This window comes from Myotis myotis, unplaced genomic scaffold (genome assembly GCF_014108235.1).
Source record: "Myotis myotis isolate mMyoMyo1 unplaced genomic scaffold, mMyoMyo1.p scaffold_m19_p_3, whole genome shotgun sequence".
Taxonomy (NCBI): Eukaryota; Metazoa; Chordata; class Mammalia; order Chiroptera; family Vespertilionidae; genus Myotis; species Myotis myotis.
Genome location: NW_023416335.1, coordinates 176,215,778 through 176,233,821, shown reverse-complemented (window position 1 = coordinate 176,233,821; position 18,044 = coordinate 176,215,778). Strand labels below are relative to the sequence as shown.

The following is an 18,044-nucleotide window of genomic DNA, read 5'->3' as shown; positions in this document are numbered from 1 at the left end:
TCTGCAGGTCCCTCCATGCTGTCTCAAAAGGCAAGATATAGTTTTTTTTTATAGCTGCATAATATTCCATAGTGTACTAGTAAGTGTACCACAGCTTTTTAATTCTAGGAACTTCTCAAACTTTCCCTATTCGATTCAAACAAAAGGCATGTGAGTATCTAGAAAGCATTCAGCACTAATAAATAGCAGCAAAGAGAAAAACCAAACATCATAGGCAATGCTCATGTTCCACTCCAACATCAAGGGAGAGGTGTTACATGGAGAGTGGAGTTTCTGAACAAGTCCTGGCATAAATACATCTTCACTGCTCACCAGTATGCAATGGGAACAAAGTGGTAACAGCTAAGATTTTTCTACAATCAAAATAGTATAACTGAGCTCAGTTTTATAACACAGGAATAAATGTATCAAATCACACTAACACAGTTAAGAAATCTAATTTTTGGAAAAAACCAAGATGGCGGCATAGGTATACACCAGAGATTGCTGCCTCTCACAACCACTTCAAAAATACGACTAGACGATGGAACGGACATCACCCAGAACCACAGGAAGGCTGGCTGAGGGGAACTACAACTAGAAGGAAAGATGAAAGCATACCGAGACTCAGAGGAGGTGCGGAAGTAAAATACAAAGGTGCTGTGGTGTGTGTGGAGCGGGCTGGCGGCTGAGGGCGCGGTTGTCTGTTTCAATCGGGAGGGAGTCTCAGGCTCTGGGCTCCAGGTATAGACGAGTCTCTGGGGACCCAGACTCAAACGGGAGAAGCGGGACTGTCTGGCATCGGTCGGAACTCAAGGGCAGCTTTCTCTCCAAGGTACTTGCAGCAGTTGCTGGGACACTGAGAGGTAGAGCCTCTGGGGATGGGACTGAGAGCAGCCATAACTGCTCGCTCCGCCCGCCCCGTTGATCCCCTGCGACCCGCCCTGCCCAAGCCCTGTACAGAGGCACTTGCTGGATAGCCTCAGGCAAAGGCTAGATTAGCACCTCCCTAGAGGACAGAAGTCCTCCCACTGCAGACACAGCTGATTCTCACAGCCAGTTGGCCTGGAGGTCAAATCCCTCCCAGTGTGACCTACAACAATCAAGGCTTAACTACAACAAGACTGCGCACAAAGACCACAAGGGGGTGCACCAAGAAAGCATAAAAAAAATGCAGAGACAAAGAAACAGGACACAAATGACAGAAATGGAGGAAAGCAAACTGCTGGATATAGAGTTCAAAACCACACTTTTAAGGTCTCTCAAGAACTGTCTAGAAGCCGCCGATAAATTTAGTAAGGCCCTCAAAAAGACTGGTGAGACCGCCAATAAATATAGTGAGATCCTCAAGAAATCTAATGAGACCCTCGATGTTGTGATAAAGGACCAACTAGAAATTAAGCATACACTGACTGAAATAAAGAATATTATACAGACTCCCAACAGCCGACCAGAGGAACACAAGAATGAAGTCAAAGATTTGAAATGCGAAGAAGCAGAAAACACCCAACCGGAAAAGCAAAATGAAAAAAGAATCCAAAAATACGAAGATAGTGTAAGGAGCCTCTGGGACAGCTTCAAGCGTACCAACATCCGAATTATAGGGGTGCCAGAAGATGAGAGAGAGCAAGATATTGAAAACCTATTTGAAGAAATAATGACAGAAAACTTCCCCGACCTGGTGAAAGAAATAGACTTACAAGTCCAGTAAGCGCAGAGAACTCCAAACAAAAGGAGTCCAAAGAGGACCACACCAAGACACATCATAATTAAAATGCCAAGAGCAAAAGACAAAGAGAGAATCTTAAAAGCAGCAAGAGAAAGAAACTCAGTTACCTACAAGGGAATACCCATACGACTGTCAGCTGATTTCTCAACAGTAACTATGCAGGCCAGAAGGGAGTGTCAAGAAATATTCAAAGTGATGAATACCAAGAACCTACAACCAAGATTACTTTATCCAGCAAAGCTATCATTCAGAATTGAAGGTCAGATAAAGAGCTTCACAGATAAGGAAAAGCTAAAGGAGTTCATCACCACCAAACCAGGATTATATGAAATGCTGAAAGGTATCCTTTAAGAAGAGGAAGAAGAAGAAAAAGGTAAAGATACAAATTATGAACAACAAATACGCATCTATCAACAAGTGAATCTAAGAATCAAGTGAATAAATAATCTGATGAACAGAATGAACTGGTGATTATAATAGAATCAGGGACATAGAGGGGGAATGGACTGGCTATTCTTGGCGGGGAAGGGGTGTGGGGGATTCGGGAAGAGACTGGACAAAAATCGTGCACCTATGGACGAGGACAGTGGGTGGGGAGTGAGGGCGGAGGGTGGGGTGGAAACTGGGAGGAGGGGAGTTGTGGGGGGGAAAAAAGAGGAACAAATGTAATAATCTGAACAATAAAGATTTAATTTAAAAAAAAAGAAATCTAATTTTTAAAAACTATATGATACAAAAAGTTTGAGCAAATAGGTCTGCCTGCAAAGAGAAACATTAAGTATTTAATTGACAATAATTGTATTGCTCTTTCAAGAACTGCAGTAGACTCTAAGATTATCAAAAATGGTTCTGAGACCTTTAAAGAAAGGATTGAGATGATGCCATGGTAACTCAGTTGTTTATGATACATGTCTTGTTGTAAGTAGAAGTGTTCCATAATCACTATTACCACTGCTTCAGAGTACTGTAACCACTCCACATGGTAGACTATTAGTAGTTATTAAGGCCTTTCAGAATTCATTGGCAATCTCTGGAAATAATTACCAAGTTATTAACATAGACTAAACCAGTGGTTCTCAACCTTGGCTGCACATTAGAATCACCTGGGAATCTTTTTAAAATCCTGATTTCTGGGCCTCATCCTCCAGAAATTCTGCTTCTTTGTTACTAATGTTGTGGCCCCACCCCATAACAAAGAAACAGAATTTCCGGAGGATGAGGCCCAGAAATCAGGATTTTAAAAAGATTCCCAGGTGATTCTAATGTGCAGCCAAGGTTGAGAACCACTGCTCCAAAGAGACCTTCAAAATATTTTCATAGATTTGCTAAAATAGATTATAAGTCTGTTGAAAGTACTGGTAGTTGCTTTCATTTGTTGAGGCATTGAATGGAATTTTAAAAATTAGAAGCTAAAATTTGCAAGATTGGTTCGTGCATTGGGTTTTAACTGGATGGCAATGACTGAGTGGGGTGGCCACAGAAGCACCTTAGACAAGAGAGCCTTTAAAAGCCATGAATGCACCCAGCATGCTCCTGGGCTCATGACTGGCATTCACAAACGTGTTCCATGAACATATACCTCTGACCCTGTTGGAGAGAAAGTCATTGAAGATAGAGATTATCTATACTAATAAAAGTGTAATATGCTAATTAGACCAGACAGCCAAACGACCTTCCAGACTAAGCTGCTGTGGTGGGGGCCAAGGCAGAGGCAGTTAGGGGTGATTAGGCAGGCAGGGGAGCAGTTAGGGGTGGTCAGGCAGGCAGAGGTGGTTAGGGGTGATCAGGCAGGCAGGCAGAGTGGTTAGGGGTAATCAGATAAGCAGGCGAGTGGTTAGGGGTGATCAGGCAGGCAGTCAGAGTAATTAGGGGTGATCAGGCAGGCAGGCAGGCCAGCAGTTAAGAGCCAGCGGTCCTGGATTGTGAGAGAGTGCAGGCCAGGCTAAGGGACCGCCCCCCCCCCCACACACACACACCCCTGGGCACGAATTTCAAGCACCAGACCTCTAGTTTGCAATAATGTAGTAGATTGCATAGCTGTTAAACCTGTCCATCTAGGTGGGAGGAGGTAGGATTCACCTGGTGAGACTGGGCTCAGCCATTGTATATGATTTGGACAGGTTCCCACTCAGCCTCACTTTCCAGTGACTGTTCTCAATTCCAGAACTCAAGCTAGAACATGGGTGTTTTATTTGATTGTCTGTGGCTCACAGTGTTTTTGGGTCTATTGTGTAACAATTGTTGCTGGAATTCTTTTTTCCTTGGACTAACTTTAGGTGGTTAGATGATGCTATTATTGACGAGATCACGCCCAAGCTGATTGGAGATCGGCCCAATACGTACACCTACACCAAGGCCTTGGGAGAGATGGTGGTGCACCAGGAGGGCGGCAACCTAAACATTGCCATCGTGAGGCCCTCCATCGTGGGAGCAACCTGGCAGGAGCCTTTCCCAGTAAGTCCCTTCACCCCTTCACAGGACTCCTTGCTCTGCCTCCAGGCCAGCGTCCTTCTAGCCCAGTCACTTTCTGATCTCTCTCTCTCTCTCTCTCTCTCTCTCTCTCTAGCTCTCTCTCCCCTCCCCCCCACCCCCAGATGTATAGCTGAACCCGCTATATTAGGGCAAAATTCCACATTTGGTTCAGGAATTATTTAGCATGAAACTCCTCTGGGACTTACTGATCTGGAGTTGGCTGGAGATCTTAAATTAGCTTTTCATTAACTCTAGTCTTAAAATTTCCATAGGAGGTAATTTCATTTCTTGCCTTTTCCACTATAGTTTAAATATAGCAGACTGGCCCTAGCCATTTTGGCTCAGTGGATAGAGCGTCAGCCTATGGACTGAAGGGTCCCGGGTTCGATTCTGGTCAAGGCCACATGCCTGGGTTGCAGACTCGATCCCCAGGGTGGGGTGTGCAGGAGGCAGCCTATCAATGATTCTCTTTCATCATTGATGTTTCTATCTCTCTCTCCCTTCCTTTCTCCCTAAAAAACAATAAACATTTAAAAAATAAAAAATAAAAATAAATAAATTTAGCAGACTGTTCTTAATGGCAAAATCGTTGGCATCACCACTGCCAGGGTAAATCAAAATCACAAAGCTCACAAAAGCTTCTCAGCTTGGGAATAGTCACTGTTGACATCTGGGTACTGCTTTGTCCTTCTGTGAAGTTTTAGGGCAGATAAAATTGAGCTCCACTACTTACTGACAATGCAGACTTCTGAGCTGTCTCACTTGTAAAACTGGGCTGTTGCTCCCCACTGTGCCGAGACTATGAGATGGTGTGCGGGGAGTGCTCCGCAGTGCCTGGTCCCGAGTAAACGGCTCGGCGAATAATCCCTGCATCTTCTCCTCTCTCCTCTCCCTCGTGCATTTTGACTCTTACAGATGAAGAAACAGACATAATACGGCCCACTGACTTGCTTAGGGCTGAGGAGACAAACTCAAAAAGACATTTTCCTCCTACGGCTCCTAAGCATAATCTCTCCTCTAACATTTCTAGCAAGCTACTATAATACAGAGAGAGCGTGGATGGTATGATTCATAAATTCTCCAGAAATGGATAATTCCTAGAAATCATGTTTGAAGTGTTCCCCCAGGGAGATAAAAATCAGGCCCGAGCTGGAGGAAAATGATGACTGATGAATTGCTTAGCAAGTCCAATTTAGCCCCCAGGATGTCATTATAACAACTTGAAACTACCCATGGCTCCTCCTGGCAGAATTTTAATTCTTGCACAAATAAAGTGCAGAAATATACAGTGCTTTGCCATTGACCTTTCTGTGTGATGTGAGACCTACTGGATTAGACAATTATATTAGCTGGAGTCTCAGTGCTCCTGTTTGAAATGTATCAAGATTAGATTGCAAATGTTCCAAAGGTATTACACTTTTCTGACATGTGTAATCAATAGAGATCTTCTTCTTTATTTTAGGGTTGGGTTGATAACGTAAATGGACCTAGTGGGCTCATTATTGCGGTATGTATACTAACGTGGAAATAACTCCTTGAAATGTGGTGGAGAGATAGTAACTAACAACATGCTTAGTGTTGGCTTAACTTCATTGATCCAAAACCATAAATGTTACTTTACTAACTACAATTGAAGTACCTTATCTCAGTTATGGTTATTGGAAAATAGAGGCAGAATAAAATTATTTTTACTTGTAAATTTTATTATCAGAAAAACAGATGTACTGTAATATCAACGACCATTTAGGAGTTTTCTTTTTGGAAAGCCTTTGAGCATTGAGGACCATGCCTGTAGTTCTCTCTCATTACCACAAGATGGGGGTGTTTCCTCCTTTGCGCTGACCATTAATAGCTTGAATGCAGCGAACTGGGGATGCAATAAAAACCATATTCACAAAGATTATTAAATTCTTGATTATAAAACACATACAAGAGTTTCTCTGTGTGTGGATATAAATTATATAAATGCATAAAATATATCAGTAACCAGTTCTTAATAGATACAAGAAAGAGAATCACCAACTCGGGCAAAGATTTCAAATTAAAAATGGACGGATAGAGGAAACACTTTTCAGCACACCTCTCACAGACCAGGAGAAACGTTACTGGTTCCTCTGGGCCAACAGCCCTGTGTACGTGTCCCCTGCCGTGAAGACTGGTTCAGCCTGAGCTGGTGGGCGGGGGGTGGGGGTGGGGGGTGGTCACAGTTCATATTGAAGCATTTTAGGACCAGAACCACAACTCCACTCTTTAGGACAATGAACCGCAATTCAATTCTCTGAGTTTACAAACCTCATACCTCAGACACTGCCTGTGTTCTCAGAGCGAGGTCCAACAGGAACTAAAATTCAAATATAAGACAGTGAATTATGACCACTTGTCAAAGACAGTGAGAATGACCCTTCTGATTTCTTTTTTGCTCTAGCAGCTCCTCTCTTTTTGTTCTCTACCTGCCTTCCTCTTCTTTAAGGTTTAGTTATGGGTGGACATTGGTAACTTAGAATATAATTAATTATTTTCACATGACCCTAGAGTGTGTCTTATTACATTGTTTACAAAACTGCACATTTACTCAGTTATCTAAAATTTTCCAAACTGATTTCTTATGTCCAAAGGAAGGGGAATCAGTTACAACAAATTAGGAACATAAGAAAGTGCTAACACCAGTGAAAAAGGATGTTGGAAATATGCAAGGTATAAATATTTAATTCATAAAATAAACACAACTTTTTAGTTATTAACTGACTTATTAACATGAATAATTCCCAATTCTTACATCTATATAACATCAGTGATCTGTGAGGTGAACTGATACCAAAGGAAAAGTTTCCCAAGTAATAACAAAGTTGTTAAAAGGTAGATTTTTATTAATTTTTAAAAATAAATATTTCTTTAACTTTTAGTGTCTGCTCTTGCTTGTAAATTAGTAAGCACTAGCAGAAAGCATCATTAGGAAATGGTAAACTAATACAGTATAAATGGGAAATTGGGGAAAACTTAATGCTTATGAATTAATTTTTAAGATGTGAAAAACTATTCTTGGTGTTTGTTAATTAACTAAATATATTACCTCTCCCAAATTTGAGGACTTTCACTCCCTAGAGGAACCCAGGACCACTCACTAGTGGTTCATAGAAGTGTTGGCATTTGAGATGAATGTGGCTGAAAGGCTGGACAGGCTGTGACATCAGCCTTGGTATAGTAGTCTCGTAAGCAGTGGGTCAATGGTAGCTGTCATTACTAACAGCATCAGTATTCTCTCCAGCTGTTACTTGAGACCTGGCTTAATATTTTATGTCCTTCTTCCTGTGCAGACAGGGAAAGGGTTTCTCCGGGCCCTGAGAGCTACTCCAATGGCTGTGGCAGATGTGATTCCCGTTGATACAGTCGTCAATCTCACCTTGGCTGTGGGATGGTACACAGCAGTTCACAGGTGAGGATGCTAAGTTGGTTTTCTTTCAAATATTTAATGATAAGGAGGGTGAATATATTAGGCCTATTTTCAAAATATATGCATTGTACTGTAGAAGATCCCAAATGTGACAGGGTATATGTTTCAATATTTTACATAGTTCCAAATATATGCATTGAGTTGTTTTGTAAGTACTACTTAATACTTCATTGATCATAAAGTAACACCCTTTAAATTATTAAACCATATAATTCTTTTTTAAAAATATGTTTTTATTGACTTTGTAGAGAGAGCGGAAGGGAGAGGGATAGAAACATGGATGAGAGAGAAACATTGATCAGCCGCCTCCTGCACGGCCCCTACTAGGGATCGAGCCTGCAAGCCCGGCATGTGCCCTGACTGGGAATTGAATTGGAATCGAACCAGTGACCTCGTGGTTCATGGGTCAAAGCTCAGCCACTGAACCACACCGATTAGGTGAATCATATACTTCTTGATAACAAAAAAGCTTTTCTTTTTAGTTAGTAACCTAAAATAGAGCTTCCTGTTTTAAAGACAAAGGAAAAAAAGGGGATAAAATGAGAGCATATTTTATGTTTCACTGACCTGCTCAGTTCCTGATAAATGCCTAAAGTTCAGACCACCATGTATGGGTTATTTACTGAAACAAAGAAAAGAAAAAAAAGGTTGTTTGCATATTTGGCTCTGTTAGTAAATGACAAATAGAATTAAATGCTTTTTTGAGTCAGACTTTCCAAACCAGCAGGACTTAGTTGGATTTAGGAAAAAACCTAGCCTGTATTCTTGCCCAATAAACATGTCCATAATTTAGAAATATGATCATTCTCATCATCATTGATGCCAAAATTTCTGTTTGGGTCTAAGTTTGTTGTCTTGCAAAACCGAAGAATGCGTTCATGGACAAAAGCAAAGTTTATTAGAGATAGTAAAGTAATAAAGCTCCCTGCAGCAGAGAGGGGTCCCCAAATGGGTTACCACCAAAGCTTCTTTGTCTAGGAGTTAATATGTGCCCTGCTAACTTCCCATTGGTTGGTCTGAAAAATTCTGCTCTAGCAATATCCATACATTTTAAACTTCAGGGTCTCTGCTTTTAACTGCCTAGTCTCTTCTAACTCCTCATCATGACACCTCCATTTGCTCCACAAATATGTCAGCCTATTTCTCTTCAATCTCTTACACACACACACACACACACACACACACACACACACACACTTTTCCTCCACTTCCTCCATTTTGCTTAACCAAAAGAAGGAAGGTTGCCTAGGTTACCTTACTCATGAGAATTATTGAAACATCCTTTTTAAAATATTATTTTCCCTTATCTTTCTTTGGTGAGTTCTCCATTTTGTTTTATTTACCTAAATTTTCTTCTATTTTCCAGACCTAAGTCAACGCTAATCTACCACTGTACTTCTGGTAACTTGAATCCCTGTTACTGGGGCAAAATGGGTAAGTGCCCATAGCAATGTAACTACATCACTACTATGTCTGCCACAGGGGAAAAATTAGACCAATTGTGTCACGAAGCTTAGAATCTAATGGGGAAAAGCACACACACACGAAAATAAGAGCTAAAATAATTACAACTGTGTATGTGTAAGAGGTAAGTATAATATACCAAAGAAGGGTCAGTGGGAACATCTGCATGACTATAAGAAATAAGCAGTCCGTTAGTTATAAAGATTTTTAAAAATAAGTAAAACCAAGTAGATGTCAGCAATAAGCAATGTCAGTGATCAAACACTGCTCCTGTGGGGGCCACTGTTCCTGCTGCAGCCACTGTTCACTGCATTGCTACATCCCTAACAATGTGAAACGATAGATTTAGAAAAGTCCAACAATATAAACTGTTATTGAGTCAGGGATACTCTTCACTAATTATGCAGTTAGCCATAAGAGTCAAGTTGAGCCCTGGCTGGTGTGGCTCAGTTAGTTGGGTGCACTCCTGTGCACCAAAAGGTTGCTGGTTTGATTCCCAGGCAAGGGGGCATGACCGAGTTGCAGAAGGTAGCCGATTGATGTTTTGCCCTCACATTAATGTTTTTCTCTCTTTCCCTCTCCCTTCCTCTCTCTCTCAAAATCAATAAAAATATTTCCTTTAAAAAAGAGGAACCTTGAAGGTGTCTGGTTGAATGAATGAATCCGGCATAGAAGAGAAAATTAGCTAACCAATCTTGAACTCCTTTGTCAATTTAGGAGTTGATTTTCTTGTCAAAATCTGAAACTTTAGATCACCTAGCTATTTTTAAGTACTAGATGTAGAAAAAAATCAAATGTACTTAATATTTTAGAATCTGATTTCTAATTCAGAACACTTAATTGCTATCTGCAAAGTTATCACTTCAATGAAAATTAAGTGAAATTCTCTAGCAGTAAAATTCTTTAGAGCATATATCCAGTTATTTAGATTATCTAAATAATTCTGAAAACATATGGAAATAAAAATATAAAAAATATATCTCCTCTACCACAATAACAGAATTAAAATATCATTCATAAAAAGAGGCATTAGCCACAAACAAGATATTTTAAGCTCTTGAATAAAAAGATGTTACGTGTAAACTCTATTGCTGAGATTCAAAATAGTCTTCTTCCATGCCAATAATTCTTAATATCTTTTTTATGGAATTATAGAATCTCATAGTTGAAAGTGACCTTAAAAATAATCTGGGGGTTTGCTTTATTTTACATATGGGACTGAGACTAAATGACTTATTCAAATTCGTATGGGGAGCTGATGCCTGAGATTGAAGACAGGTCTCTTGCCTCCCTTGAATGTGTAGTAACCACTCCACTAGTGATTCTTAAAAATATGAATTCCTCTGGGAGGAAAACAGTCCAGGTTTCTGGTTCAGATGTTTCTTGAGAATCTGTTCTGTATAAGGTATATATTTTTTCATGTAGATTTCTAAGTATCTTTTAAAGCAATAATCTTATTACCATAATAACTGCTGTCTTCATCATAATTGAATAATGCATTTATGCATATTCTTTGAACATTCTACATAGATAAAATGAAAACGGAATACAAATGAATATTGAAAATTATTATTGACTTTGCAAATGTACATTAAAAATTTTAACGTGGCTTTTCCTAAGTAAAAATATGTAAAGAAAAAATATATTATGAAAAAAACCTTTGGAGATAAGAGTAGATAATTGAGTCTGATGTATTCTCAGAGAAGTAGAAATCCCAAAGAAGTAAAAGACTGTGGTCTTTAAAGTGAACCTGCACAGAGGAGTCCTGCCTTTACCATCTCTCTTTCCCCTGAAGCCCTGAGGTTTAAGGTTTAAGTAGCCCTTTATAAGGTTTAAGTAAAATGTTACGAAACTTTCCTGTTGGTTCCTAAAGTAGTGATCCAAACAAGGAAATAGGGCCCTTAGACTCTGTCTTGGGACTTTTAGAACAGGCTAAATAACCCTGAAATTGAATGATGGATTTAAGTTTTTCTGAATAACATTCACTATATTGATTAAAACTATTTCTTGTAGAAGTTGCTTTAGACTAAAGATTTCAAAAAAATGACCCAATTCTTAATCTATTCACTGCTTAAAATTTGCAGGTGATTACTTGCCAGGATAAAAATCTTAGTAATGTTCTCAGAAATTGAGTCTTGACTCTACAAAGCAAATACTTCTTCTTTACTGTTTTGACCGATTGCAAATGCCATCCACCACAATGGGTTTATGTGCTCCAGACTTACTCCTTATTTCATCCCCTGCTCCCCCCAACCTCACCCAGGATTCCAAGTCTTGGCAACCTTTGAAAAAATTCCATTTGAGAGAGCTTTTAGGAGGCCATATGCTGATCTTACAACCAACACCATCACAACCCAGTACTGGAATGCCGTCAGCCACTGGGCCCCTGCCATCATCTACGACTTCTATCTACGACTCACAGGAAGGAAGCCCAGGTGAGAAGCTGGGTCAACAGCTTTGAGAGTGTGGCTACATGGAAGATTAGGGCCCCACAATCCTTAGTCCTCCCTTCAGCTGGGGATCAGAGGTGAAAACTGAATCTCACACACACAGACGTACAACTTTTGGGATAACCAAAGCAACAGTAGTGACAAGCCCCATACCTTTAAAATCCTCCATGATAATAAAGGAAGTTAAATGTTAAGGAACTTGCTTGATGAATTTAGCAAGTACTCATCCACTAAAAAAGAAAAACATCTGAGACCCTTGTGTCTGGGGTTTTCTAAATTGTTAGGTAATCTTCAAATGTACAATAATGATACCAGCCTCAATTACACACACATGGGAAGATGCATTTTCATTCTCATAATGCCCAAAGAGGACATGCTCATCATCCCAATTTCACAAATGAGGAAACAGAAGTTAAGGGGAAAATTGCAAATAGTCTCAAAGGAAGTGATGGAGGAAAGATCTGGAGGACTCTGGGCTAGATTTACTGCCACCTGGAGGTGAGTAAAGACTTTAGCAGCAGTTCTCAACCTGTAGGTAGCAACCCCTTTAGGGGTTGAATGACCCTTTCACAGGGTTCGCCTAAGACCATCGGAAAACATATATAATTACATACTGTTTTTGTGATTAATCACTATGCTTTAATTATGTTCAATTTGTAACAATGAAATTGGGGGTCACCACAACATGAGGAACTGTATTAAAGGGTCGCAGCATTAGGAAGGTTGAGAATCACTGCTTAGAGGGAACAGGGTAAACAGTATGCAGAGCTTAGATGCTGTCACCATGTTGCTGTTTGACACAGGACATACTGTTTTATCTCTGTCTCACTTGAATATTACATGTGTCTGAGGAGCCATCATGTCATTACCAAAGGCAACTTCTGCAACCAAGAATCAGAAATATGAATAGTCTTGCCTTTGGTGCTAGCTTCTTTATAAAGGAGGAAGTTTTTCTCAGCATGTTTCATTTCCATCCTTATTAGCGGAGCAAGTGACTAAAACATAGGCACTGTAGAGTTTATTTAAATTTTGCAGAGGCCTTATTAAGAGCTCATCACTCAGTAACTGTCAATTTCTCCTTGAACAAAGTGAAAAGGGGACACTGTGGCTATGAGGAAAATATTTGTATGGGGCTTATTACATAAAATGAGAAAAGAAAACAACATTGTAAGCAGAAATGCTAAAGACTTTATAAAATATATCAAGGATGGAAGACCTATATAAAGAGCAAATTTTAGTAAGTAGAAAAGACAAAGAAGGGACCCAATACAAATCTTTATGAATTTTGTTCTTGATTAATTAAATTGTAATATTTGTGGAAAATTGGTAGGTTTGTTTTTGATAGACATTTTAATAATAATCTTTATGGCAGAAAATGCTAGAGTCCTTCTAGAACCTTCCCTCGCCTCGTGTATTTGATCTATGCATTTACAACCACATATGGAAATACATATAGGTTTGCTTTGAGGTAAACAAATACCAGTGCACATGAATTTTTTTATAGAATGTGCCACTGGTTTGGCGAAGATGCTGAGGGGTGGTTTTGCTGGATTGAAGTATATTTGGTTGCCCTCAATGGACAAAGGTTCTGTCCATTTGCAATTGTCAAAATAAAAACAACAAATGGCATCTCTTTGTTACTTTTATTTGAGCCCCAAGTCGTTAGCACTCCCTTGTGTTCATAAAATATTCAAGTTTTGTTCATTAGACATTCAAGTTTTCTCCTCCATCAGTTGTTCATTAGACATTATTAGACATTCAAATTTTCTCTACTCTGAGTTGCTATTTCTCATCTATTTTTCTATTGGGTTGGCCTTAATAATTTCTGGAAACTCGTGTGTATGTGTACACAACTATATTTGACTTATTTCCTCTAAGTCTGTTCCTTATAGCTTTGAAAATGAAATTTTTATAATACAAGGGGAGCTACATGTAAGTTTGGAGTCTGACTTCTGACTTCACCAGTTTAGCCACATGAGCCCTAAATTACTTAACCTGCCTGAAGCCTAACTTTCTCACCTGTTAAAAAAAAAAAAAAAAAAAAAAAAGATAGTAATAGCTATTTTATATGGTTTTGAATAAGAGCGTGTAGAATACAGTAACACTATTATTACTAAAAGAAGTTCTAAATTTTTATGTGATAAAATGAATCACGTTTTGGCTTTTGCATTTTATGTATTTTATGAGAATAAGAACTGTATTTTTTCTTTATAAAAAAAAATACTACTGTGCTGATAAAGTCCTGTACATATAATATCATTGCACGATGATTAAGAATTAAAACAAATCTATTGAAATTACATCAGTTACATCAGAGTTATAGAATGCATGAAGAATGTCTTATTTCATTTGGGCTGCTACAACAGAATAGAGGGCTTATAAACAACATAGATTATTTCCCACAGTTCTGGAGACTGGGATATCTAAAATCCAGAAGCTGGTAGACTAGGTATGTTGAGTACCTGCAACCTGGTTCCTAGACAGTCATCTTTCTGTGCCCTCCAATGCTGCGAATGATCTTTTATAAGGGCACTAATCAACTCCCAGTCTTCTCCTTTAAAGACCATCACACTATGGGGATGTAAGTTTCAAGATGAATTTCAGGGGAACACAAATATTTAGTCTGCAGCAAAGATGTTAGATAATAACAGCTAAATAGAACCCTGTTCTGATGCATTATTTTATCTCCTGCCAAAGAATTTCCCATGATACAATGAGAGTCCCTCAGGAGTCATTAAGTATGTGGGCATTAAGATTGACCATAAATAAAACCAAATTCCCAAAACAGCATAATCATTGCTGAGTTACTACTATCACGATCTGCCTGATTAAGGTGAAAATCAATTGTTCTATAGGCCAAAGGTGACTTGTACCCGTAAGTCCTAGGTTTAAGCATTAGCCATGTAACCACAAACCTATTAATAATCCTTCTGTAAAATGAAGATAATACAGATCTCGACTACTTCAGAGTAATACTGTGAAGAGCAATTAGACTGTATATGGAAGTTTTTGTAAGTTGTTAAGTTGGCAAGTTCACAAAGCCGAGCTGGTCCAAGTCCTGACCACAGGATTGGAAGCCATGGTCCACTTTAAGTAATGGGACACAGGATGGCGAGATTACAGAAGCAGAGGCTTCTTGAGGTCAAAGCTGGTTGGAATTTTGGCTTCCACACCTATTATTGTGGCCACTTTATCTTAAATTCACTTTACTGCATTCATACAGTGCAGATTTATACCTACCTACCTGGGATGCTATGAGAATTCGTGGAGATGAAAATTGGTGGAGGGACAGTTTTTCTTTCTCAAAGACAATTCCTAGAGTAACAGGGAAGCAGCCATCTCTGCTATGCTGATGATAGTGGCTCCTATCTGATCTTTAACTCAGGATGACAAAGCTCATGAATCGGCTTTTAAGAACTGTTTCCATGCTGGAGTATTTCGTCAACCGGAGCTGGGAATGGAGCACAAGCAACACAGAAATGCTGATGTCCAAGCTGAGTCCTGAAGACCAGAGAGTAAGTACAGCACTGACTTAGCCAATAGGAAAATCTTACTCACTTGGAATTTGGAAGTATTTGACCTGAAAAGCTGATGAATAAAGTTCTAGTTATATACACAGAATTTAAAAATATACATATTTTTATTGATTTCAGAGAGGAGGTAAGAGGGAAAAATAAAACATCAATGATGAGAAAGAATCATTGATTGGCTGCCTCCTGTATGCCCCCTATTGGGGGTCAAGCCCCAAACCCAGGCATGTGCCCTGACTGGGAATTGAATGGTGACCTTGTGGTTCATAGATCAATGCTCAACCACTGAGCCACACCAGCTGGGCTATAATACACAGAATTTTTTTTCTCTAAGAAAATCAGTCAATGCTATCAACACAGTTGCAGGAAACAAGCTCAATGTAGGTAAGAAATCAAGGGTCTTGGTCTTCTGTTAGATCCTCACTATTGTTCTGGGGTCTTCATATAGTTATCTTTAATTCTTTGTTCACTCTCCCAGTTGTTGCATTCTCAACAAATCCTGGGTACCTCTATCTTTCCCCTAATAGCCATAGCATATCATTTCGATAAAAATTTCTAATTTTCTGCTTGTACACTCTCTCCTCCACTGTTCTTATCAAATCAAAATCATTTGGCATCTCTAAAATAGTTTATCTTTTTAAAGCTAAACTCAACTCCTATTTATCCTATCCCATAAAAGACCTCCCTCCATCAGTACTGCCCTCTCCCCAGCATTGTCAATCTTCCTCCCTATAATGATTTCTTCAACTCAGACTTTTATTTCTCAAAACATGCCTTCACTTTAATTGCTTAGCATCAGCGCCATTTATTTCTTTATATTAGCTTTGGTAACAAACAATAAGCCCTGAAATCTTTGCATATTCTGAAATTCACAAATATAGAAATATTTTGTGCTTTGTACATGCTCCTAGCTTTCCTTCTTAAGGAGTCAAGAGTTCCCTGATCATGTTATTAGTTTGCAATTTAACTTTAAAATTTTCACTCTCTTGATTGACACTTTTCCACTGAAATTTCTTTTTAAAGAAAAAAGCATTTCTTGATTTAACTCATTCTTGACAGCATGTACAAGAAACCAAGTCATATTGAGAAGTAAACACTAAGTGGGTAGCTAGCCTAGCTTTGAGGTTAAGGATTTTACTCCTAACATACCAGCCTCATAGAGCACGATTCAAATCCAATCCTAGAATTTATGCCACGGAACCAAACGGTTACTTGCACAATCTAACGCTATAAATGTTAGGCTGATAAACCAGATGAGATCTAGAAGGATATTTTAATTGAAATCATCACTGAGTACCTCTATAATTAACATGAAGTAGACCTACTTTCAGAAATGTTTACATACCTTGTACAAAATTCTTCTAAACACCTGTTTGAAATGCATGGTTGATTGATCAAACCAGCTTATTTAAAATAAAACCTCAAGCTATTGTACAGTATTTTAAAAAATAGCTTCAAATTTTATGTAGGCTTATCTTTATTGCATTTCTCCACAGAATTTAACCATCTAAATAATGCAAAAGGTAAATGAGCTTAGAGTTTCATTTTTGACATTTTACTATTTTAAGCTAAAATCACTAAAAATGTCATGAAAAAAATCAAATCTGTAGTGGATTTAACATACAATTTCAAAATGCCTTAGCAAAGATAACAGTCCTGAATACTTGGATTTAATTGCCAAACTCTGGGATGGCTCGGCTTCCAGTTTGATTTGCCCCACAGAATCAGGTTTCCTAACCAGGGCTTCACTGAAATCTCCCTTAGAAAAGTGAAATAGAATAAAAGAAAAGGCCGCTGTTTATATCCATGAGTACGTAATAGTGATACTGTGGAAAACAAACATATCCAAACAAAATGATACAGAATTACTTTTGGAAAGCAACTCAGCTTTGGACAAATCTATGAAACTCTTTGTAACTTGTTAATCTCATCTGTTCTCTTTGATAATACTCAAAATCATCTCAAAGATTTGATATATCTTACAATAAACACATATGTAAACAAAATAGAAATAAATTGAAATAGAATACGAAGTCAAGGATAAAATTGAAAAAATATAATGTCCACCTATAGTATACAAGATCCTACCTAAGTCATTCCCGTTGAAGCAGTGAATTTTTTTGGTGAGCTTTTTGGTGGAAAAGGAAAAGGGAAAATAGTTTCATGGCATTCTTTGTCCAGGAGAAAACGTACTAGTGTTTCAAGAGAAGCAAAGCTTTCCTTACCACTTAACACTAAAAGAACTGTTTTGAATGGCTTCATTTAATGGCACACTGAGACATAATGGATATCTCTAAAGCAAATACAAAATATAAATTCTGCTAAGCTACTCCTTAAGGCTTTGCTTTCCAAAGTTTGCTTTAATCTGCATAAGTAAGTGCTGATATTGTAGGAAAAGTAGGTAGACCAAGAGACACCATCAACATTTAAGAGAAATGGAAAGAAAATGATGCATAATTTGTTTTGGTCCCTAACATATTATTCCATCACTTTTAAAAATTAATCCATCTTTACATGAAATGAAATTAGCTTTTACCAGACTAATAACAGTTCCTTAAATTTCCCTCACAAGATTTCCTGAAGATAAAGTGTTTGTGCTTGATCCATGTTTAAATATTGCAAGGAAATGGTAATCTATATTATCAGGGCCTTCGAAATAGCTGCTCAAATAATCTTATTTGGAGGGATCCAGCTAAGTCTTCTAAACTGACTGTTGCTCATTTATGTAAAAGAAAATTAAGTGAACGAAGTGATTGTCCAGCCGTGCAATTCTGGCAATCCTTTTATCTTTTTGCCTTTCAGGTATTCAACTTTGATGTACGCCAGTTGAACTGGTTGGAATACATTGAAAATTACGTTTTAGGAGTCAAGAAGTACTTATTGAAAGAGGATATGGCTGGGGTCCCAGAAGCAAAGCAACACTTAAAAAGGTAAGCATAGTCGGTCAGTTAATATTTGTGTATCTGATT

The 18,044-nt window shown here is 38.5% G+C and overlaps 1 protein-coding gene and 1 long non-coding RNA gene across 5 annotated transcripts in view; one reads left to right on the top strand and one right to left on the bottom strand.

The window, feature by feature from the left end:
* Positions 1-18,044, top strand: part of FAR2 (fatty acyl-CoA reductase 2) — a 142,218-nt gene that overhangs the window by 120,039 nt on the left and 4,135 nt on the right. For 2 of the 3 annotated variants that reach the window (XM_036296700.1, XM_036296698.1), the window contains 7 exons: positions 3,985-4,162; positions 5,643-5,687; positions 7,495-7,613; positions 8,998-9,065; positions 11,359-11,530; positions 14,931-15,060; positions 17,878-18,005. In XM_036296700.1, the coding sequence (XP_036152593.1) occupies positions 3,985-4,162; positions 5,643-5,687; positions 7,495-7,613; positions 8,998-9,065; positions 11,359-11,530; positions 14,931-15,060; positions 17,878-18,005 (840 nt within the window). The remainder of the gene's footprint in view (positions 1-3,984; positions 4,163-5,642; positions 5,688-7,494; positions 7,614-8,997; positions 9,066-11,358; positions 11,531-14,930; positions 15,061-17,877; positions 18,006-18,044) is intronic. The other variant, XM_036296701.1, reaches the window with a different exon arrangement.
* On the bottom strand, positions 5,866-11,361 carry LOC118649540. Of its 2 annotated transcripts, XR_004965686.1 has the most exons (3): positions 8,199-11,361; positions 6,480-6,521; positions 5,866-6,047 (listed from the first exon to the last, which is right to left on the bottom strand). It is a non-coding gene; the product is annotated as an uncharacterized LOC118649540 (long non-coding RNA). The 2 variants fall into 2 exon arrangements; XR_004965685.1 differs by having other exon boundaries at positions 5,866-7,635.